The following is a 7,983-nucleotide window of genomic DNA, read 5'->3' as shown; positions in this document are numbered from 1 at the left end:
AATTATGCTACTTTTTTGTTTAAATCTCTCTATTGATGTGATTTAGGGGGGAGGGTGAATATAAGATCAATCCATAATACTGTTAATTCAAGCCAATGCACTAGGACCCTGGGGAAGCTCATATGTGGTATATAGATACAGTGGGAGAAATTCCATTTGTCATCTTCTAAAACTTAAACAAGGAGGGGGGAAACAGCCCTCTCTCTGGCCGAGGGGCTTCTGAAAGTGCTCCGAAAAGCCCCACAAAATCTTGGAGTCTCCACGTGACAGCAGCGCCTATATAGCATCAGCACCAGTAGAGTGATACTCCATCACCAGCCAAGCACTGCAGCACATGCCACAGTTACACACACATCCTCGTGCACCTCAAGGGTTTATTCTAGAGCTTTTGCAGACTATTGCATCCATGTGTTTTCTCACTCTGTCTAGGGGACGAAGGGACTAAACTTTTCCTGCGAGAGGGATGCTGGATGTTCCAAGTCCATTTTGGCAGTCGGAAGGAACTTGATGTATAGGCAAAGTTTATCTTTTTTTGGACTGGACTCACGCAGGTATATTTCTTACGCTCCGTGCATCTACTTTTAAGGGCATCCATTGCGTCCCGTGCGCTTTTGGAGATTCGCTCTATTTCAGTTGAATCTAAGTTCTTTTGAATGAAATAGTTCGCTCGCAAACACGTTGATCCGTCAAGGTGTATTTGTTACTCAAAGAACCTAAAGTTAAAAGCTTTTTCTCTCTCCACAGACAATAACGAGGTACTTTTTAGTGTATAAAAAGCGCGTTTCACTCTCTAAAATGACATTAACCGGTGGTGAAAAATGGTGTTTTCTCTAACGTTACCCTTCTAATGTGTGACACAACTGAGTCCGGACTCCTCAACTCCCCGCTCCTCTGTGGAAAAATATACATATTGAAACATCATATACGGACCTTGAAGGCTCGCGGCGAGTACCTTTGACGCTTTCTACCGTGAGTCGGGACAATCTTACAGCCGCCCAGATGCAGTTTCGTCTGTTCTCATTTGCGCTGATCGTGTTGAACTGTGTGGACTACAGCCACTGTCAGACGCAGCAGTCTCACCGCTGGAGAAGAAACAAAAGAGGTGAGGGAACTGTGCATGTGGTTTTGATAGATGCTTTACTAATTCTCTAATTAGTCATTTAGCTGACGCTTCTACACAGAGAGACTTACGGTCCGCGTATGACAGGGACTGTCTCACCTGGTTGCTACTTCTCCTCACAAAAATTACCATGGTAACCGTGGTCACGCTTTCAGAATCTTTCTGTGATTTGACTTTATTTTTTTGATGGCAGCAGTGGCAAGTTTCCATAGTTTTACAGTAGTAAGAATAACTATTTGCAGGCTAACTGTAATAGTTTGGCGAAAACGGTTTTTTACCATAGTAATTTTTGTAGGATGAGGTTCGCTGTCATGCTCAAGGGTTCAGTGTTCGTGGATCATTTCACGTTTGAAATGATTTAACCTTTCGGTTACTACTAGCTTTCGGGGCACCGTAGACTTCCTCGGAGTTTTAGACTTCCACACGTATGTTGCCAAATGTTTAAAAGAAGACCCTTTTACTGTTGTTAACATAAATAATGACGTGTTTTAAGAAGACTTGTTTCTCATCCACGTTTTGTTATTTTATTTATTTTGGCATGCTGAAGTGAATCCGACAGCGCGCTTTTTTCCTATACCTGAAAATTTTTAGGAAGCTTATCGAAATTGAAAATATTCGGGCTTGTTGTATCTTCAAGAAGAGAAGTTTGCATTAGAATTATGTTTCAGCATCTGTTCCTGTCACAGAATGCGCGTTCTATATGGTGCCATCATCGGTTAAAAATTTCCTTTTAAAGGTCTTTTTCTTCCATCGGCATCTTGTTTAACTGTTATACCTTTAATTTGTTAATAACGGCGCCCTGATCCATTCTCAAACTGAGAACGGTATTAAAACGCGTTAAAAGCACATTTTTGTTAATAGATAACATGACAAAAATGTGAACAGCCGGTTAAAAAAAAGTGCGCTACTTTCCAGTCACATAGTTTCACATAGTGGGTGTGAAAATAGGCTAATTATTTCAACATTTCAGTAAATTCAAAAATTTGACAAAGTGCGCTAAATAGCCCACTGAAGTCCCGTTTGTCTACAGATGTAACCATAGCAACAGTACGCCGCTCGAGTTCTTTCAGTAAAGTGTCGGACAGTAACTAACGTAAGTGTCTGCTGTCTTATATATATATATATATATATAATTTAAAAGTCCTTAAGATACTATATGGTTGAATAAGTATGCTAAAGACGTTGCGCCAACCTTAACAAATGGCTTCCGGAAAGTTACTGACGTTCTTTTAAAAAGTCGACACACTGAAAGTCGTTGAATAATTCGCACACATTACTAAAGCCTTGCTTTTATAATGTCAAATCTCATTATGATTACTATAGGTTGGTTAGTTGTCATTTGCATGTCTTGTTTTGGAGAGCTACAGCATGTACAGTATGAATAATCTTAAAGAATCTGGAAAATTAATTCTCAAAGTAGGATACTGACTGTTGATCAGATCGTCACGGTGCGGCGCTGTCTGGTGGGCATTTGATGAATACCGCTTTCCTTTTCCCTTTTCAAATGCACTGACCCTCCTTTTGCCCTAAGCCGCTTTTAATTGATTAAGCTTTGAACAACTGGTGCAAGTATAACAATCCACTCTTAAGAGCCGCAGGGATTTAACCCATCAGTAAATATGAGGGTTGCCTTGCTTAGCCAATGCATATGGACACGGGGGGCTGAAAGTCAAACATTTCAAACTTATCCATCCCTCCCCAAAGCCTCAAACACTTGAACATCAGTCATTCACTGCATGTGGCAGAACAACCGCCTCCCAATTGAACTTGAGCCCAAATAAAGACGCTTGTTGTCACCATGGCTGATATGCACTCTTAAATCTGCAGAGATGTAAATTGGGAGGCATTCATAGATTTAATCACATGCATGGCATGCCAGGGGAAACCTCTGCTCCCATCTGCAAATAATCAGCCAGACACTGTTGGGAACTGGCACTCATGAGTTTTCAGCCCCACAGTTTTTCTACAAAATTTGCGATTTCAGATACTACGTAATATAATTTTCTTAATAGGATCAAACTTGTTGGCAGAGGCGGACTAGTTAAGCATTTTCAGGGGGATTGGGGGAGTTTAACAGAGAAAATGGTGGCAAAAGTGCATCTGGAGGTGAGCGGGATTCTGTGTAGTGTATGTATAAATGGTGACGCATTTGTAAAACATGACTTGGAGGCGCAGTCAACTCGATTGGCTTAAGTTTGATCCTGTGGACAGAAATGTGTGTGCATACGGGCTTGTTGCAGAGAGTGACGTTTTGAAATGCCGCCAAGCTTTGGATTTTCATCATTTCTATATTTATCATACTTACTGAGGGTTGTATCGCTGTTCAATTGAGTCTAAAATGCTGAAATGGTTTTCCTGCCCTCAGCACACTTCAGACAGCTTTATGTGCAGTCTTTTCTGGCATTCTCATGTGCAATCTACAATCCCACATCACCCCAGTGGCACGGTCAATCCTCTTGAACTGTTTTACAAGACTTTGTCTTAACCGCCCCACAACTGTATTTATTCTCATCAGATACTTCATTAAAGCTGAGCAGGACCACATGACCTTTTCCTTTGATTTTATTAATAATTGGTTACATCTCAGCTGTTTGTATTCACATAGACTTCCTCAAATTAATATAACAAAGCCAACAGCAAGAAACATTAAATTTGCACCTCTGCACCCCCCATTCAGTGCTTTACCTATGCCAGCGAGTTTGCTATGATATCATTGCTTGGCCCGGGGGTAATACTTTTCATTTTTATTCTCTGGCTAATGATGCCACCTGCTGACTATATAAAAACCGTTGGCTCACGTATACCAGCACGGACCAGAGAGCTAATTCACACACAGGACTTGCTGGTTTGACAAGCCGGAAGGGGTCTTAATGCTTTGGCCTCAGTGCTACTGCTCTAAAAACATAAAAAAACTACTTTTTTTTAGTATATGTAAGAACATAGAATTCGGTCCTTTCTCAGTGCGCAAGCCATTTGCTTGCACTTTAAGTGAAACTCTGCACCAGGGGAGGTTAAGAAGTGGCTAGCTCTGATGAACGGTCCGATTAAGCTCACAGTAATGGAATTAATAGAAGTCTGTTTCCAGAGGAACACAGTCCTGGTAATCCATGGGAAAGTGGATGAGAGGAAGGCTTAGCTCCATCACTGAGCTCCTCAGCTACACCCTCAAGGGATTAGGGGGAAAGCACCAGTATTTTAACACTATCGAACAGTTATATCTCAATCTGCTGGCAGCACACGGTGATCTGTCCCATTAAGCCTCAGAAGTTGTTTTGGATAGATAAATATTTAATAAAGAAGTTTGAAATGCAAGTTTATATGGCTCACAGTTGAGTAAATCTAAAACTCTATGCGGTTCTTTCTTCTGTGGAGCACAAAAGGAGATATTTTGAACAATATCTCTCTCTCATTCTGACTTTTTCTGTAAGATAAAAAGTCACAATGACCTTTTTTGTTTTTATTTTATGAAAATAAATGAAAGAATTTTCAATTTTGGGTAAACTATGTCTGTGCTGCATGACACTACCAGTATGTGCAGCTCAATGATCTGTGTAATTAGAGAATATATGTCAGAAAAACTGGCCTGTTTTTGAAAATGAAAGAGCAGACTGTAAGATGTAAAAGACCTCTTTGTTATACAGTGATCAGGTCAATAAAATTTGTTCGGGAAGACGGAGTAAGGACAAAAAGAACTGTTTAGAGCTACACTTTGTACAAGTTTACCCAAGGTCCCAGGTTTATGGGTGTAAGTGTTAATGTTGGCTCTTGCTATGTTCGTGCCATTTAATGTCTTGATGAAGTGCGTGACAGGATGGGTGACTGCTCCAGAGTCTCTTTATTAATAAAAATAATAATAACATTCTGCCACTCTTCTTTCGGAAAATGTGACATGTCTTTTCATTCTAATCCATAATGGAAGTGATCTTCTATGGAATTGACGTTCATTTCGTTTTGTTAAGTACATACAGCTTTCTCACCCAGCCGTTCTTTCTGGCCAGGAGTGACTCTTTTATTCCAGCAGGTTAGACGGGGTTGGTGGTTGTGCTCACTGTGTCCCTCTCCTGTCGCACCGCAGCCTGCCGTCAATCTGTGAAGTGATCGCTTTGGTGAATCTCTGAGAACTCCGTGTGCGTGAGAGAGAATATCGTTAGACAAAGAGTTTGAAATGAGGGAGGGATGGATGGCATATTTGAGGAGATCAGAGATGGTTTAATGAGAGCACCATCACCTGAGATGGATTAGCCTAAATCTTTTCTGGTGTTCTGAGGGAACAGATATCTGAAACGTCCCTCTTTCTTATTTTACTCACTTTCCCTATTCAGCTATCCTGTACACTTTTAAAAACAAGTTTTTTTTTATGGTTCCATGAAGAACTTTTAACATTCAGGGAACCTTTCCATTGCACTAAAGGTTCTTCATGGTGGAAAAAGGTTCTTTAGACCAATAGAATGTTCTTTACACTAAAGGCGGACATACACGGTGCGATTTTTGCTGTCGTACGAGCTTGCAGGCAATTTGCTCGCATGGTCGCGGCTCGTACCGTGTGAGAAGAATTACGGGCCGATCCGAGAACGTTACGAGCACCTCCTGTCCTCCCGATAATTTTCAAACATGTAAAAAAAAATCGGATGCTGTTGGTTTAAATTCGTGGTGTATGTGCAGTTGAACGAGACCATTTGGCGATCCATCTGAAGTTGACCAATCAGAAGATGACAAAAATCATATAGTCTATATAATAATTTTAGTTTAATTATACAGCTCTTTTTTTTATTTGTTATTCCGAATGTGCCAAATTTGCCGTTCAGCTTTATGAATGAATATGCCTGTTGTATTTCCGGCAAAACGAGCAGAAATTCAGAAATAGCCTACTCGCCTCGAGTTGTTTATGAAGAACAGAAAGTCCGTGCTTTTCTCTGCTTTTCAGCCATTCTCTTTGCCATGTCCTTTGTCTTCGTTTCTTTTTTTGGACGTCACAAGCCATAGCTGCCAGCCTGCCACAAAGAAAACTATTTTGTCCTCAGAATCCATATTTTTATGAATGGTGCGAAACGTAAAGTTTACGTCAGAGTTTGTAAAATCGTAGTAAATTCGTGTCGTGTGTGACTGCCTCCGTACGATTTTCGGATAAACTCAATCGTGACATGTGCCAGAGCTCACGACGTTCCGACCTTCAGAATCGCACCGTGTACGCCCGCCTTAAGTAGTGATAGCTTAAGAAAGAGGTAAAGACACTACATAAACATGTACATGTAGAAAACATGATATTAGCGGAATAATTTACTTTTTTACACTTTAGACTGTTGCGTTATTGTTGCGCATGCTTGTGTCATGACCGCTTTGCCACCTAAGGTGTATGGTAATTCAATGGCCCGTTGTCAATTATTCCTTACATACTATTTTCAAAAAAATTACATTTGGAAAAATTTGATTAGTCAAAGTTCAAATAGTCTACATTTAGTTTAGTGATAATGATATCTTAAATACAACATTAATAAAAGTCCTCCAGTGTTGTTGGCTTAATGCAGTTACATCTGTCACCTTTCCAGAAGCTGTCAATGACACCCATTGTCCTATCCGAATACATTAGCGTTGTGCTAGGCCGACATTATGCAGGTGATTTAGTTACTGTGCTTAAGTGATTAAGAAATGTGATACTTTCAATAGCTGCTCAATTGTTTTGACATGTCTTTGTACAAGAAACTGAGCAGCTTGTTTAACGCTGGCTAACTGCTCAATAGCGGCGGCTTTAAATCAGTGGTGGCCAATCACATACACAAACACATTGATCTGGAGTCTTTTGTAGTACTTACTCACTTCAGACCGCCACTCTTCATGAGAACTACTGAGTGTTCATCAAGCACCAACCCTGATACAAATTTACCACTGCATATTCAGCTAACCTCTTTGATCTGCTGATGCTAAGTGCTAAACGAGCTAATGACTGTGTGTGTGTGTGTGTGTGATGAACTACATCTGGTACCGATTAAATACACTGTGCTGAAATCTCCCTATAGCGGTTCCTGTGGACCTCATAACCTTGTGACCTTTACCTCCTGACCCCGTGACCCCCGTACACGGGGGGCCCATCAAGAGCCACGTAGTTCCCTTCTGCTGCAGTGTCAGCGGGGATCTGATTACCACAGATAGCATCTAACGAGGGAGGAAGAGAACAAGAGCAGGGGAGGGTCCAAGGAAGATCTGTTTCTTTCATTTCTTCTCCTCCTACCCATTCACCGTCTTCTGAACACAGTCATTTTTGTCTGTCGTTCTCTAATAGCAGCATTCATTAACATTGTGCTCTGAAGACATCCTTTTGTGGACTTCTAAGGGACCTTGTGTCTTTCTATAGCATGTGCAGTACTGTAGTAGTCAAACGGGCAGTTAGGAGGAACAAATAGCCACTAACCAAGGGTGCGTTTCCCAAAAGCAACTATGGTTGCAAGTTCCGTCGTTATCAATAGAGTTCAATGGAACTTAGCACCATAGTGAGCTAGCAATGCTTTTGGGAAACTCACCCCAGACAGAGTACATACTGTGATGACTGTACTGGATTCAATTTAAACTTCAGTAACACTTTAGAATAGGAAACACATTCACTATTAACTAAGGTTAAATTTGAACTATTTTCCCCCAATAATCTTGCTTCTTAGGTAGTTTCTGTAGTTATGTTTATGTATGGGATAGGCTTAAGGGACCTAGAATATGACCATGCAGAATAAGGCATTGATATGTGCTTTAGAAGTACTAATAAACAGCCAACATGCTAGTAATGTGCATGTTAATAAGCAACTGGCTAATAGTGAATAGCAGTGTTCGAACTATACCGTGGACTTTGGGGGAGCCCACTTGTTTTTGTTTATTTT

The 7,983-nt window shown here is 40.7% G+C and overlaps 1 protein-coding gene across 1 annotated transcript in view; it reads left to right on the top strand.

Moving 5' to 3' along the window:
• The first annotated feature begins 274 nt into the window (after window positions 1–274).
• The window catches only part of LOC107755916 (R-spondin-2-like), a 71,366-nt gene continuing 63,657 nt past the window's right edge, over window positions 275–7,983 (top strand). Inside the window, exon 1 of the mRNA XM_016572883.1 lies at window positions 275–1,102. Within this exon, the coding sequence (XP_016428369.1) occupies window positions 1,000–1,102 (103 nt within the window). The 5' untranslated portion in view covers window positions 275–999. The remainder of the gene's footprint in view (window positions 1,103–7,983) is intronic.

This window comes from Sinocyclocheilus rhinocerous, unplaced genomic scaffold (genome assembly GCF_001515625.1).
Source record: "Sinocyclocheilus rhinocerous isolate Xijiao unplaced genomic scaffold, SAMN03320098_v1.1 scaffold11, whole genome shotgun sequence".
NCBI classification, from domain to species: Eukaryota; Metazoa; Chordata; class Actinopteri; order Cypriniformes; family Cyprinidae; genus Sinocyclocheilus; species Sinocyclocheilus rhinocerous.
This window is presented reverse-complemented; position numbering and strand designations above follow the sequence as displayed.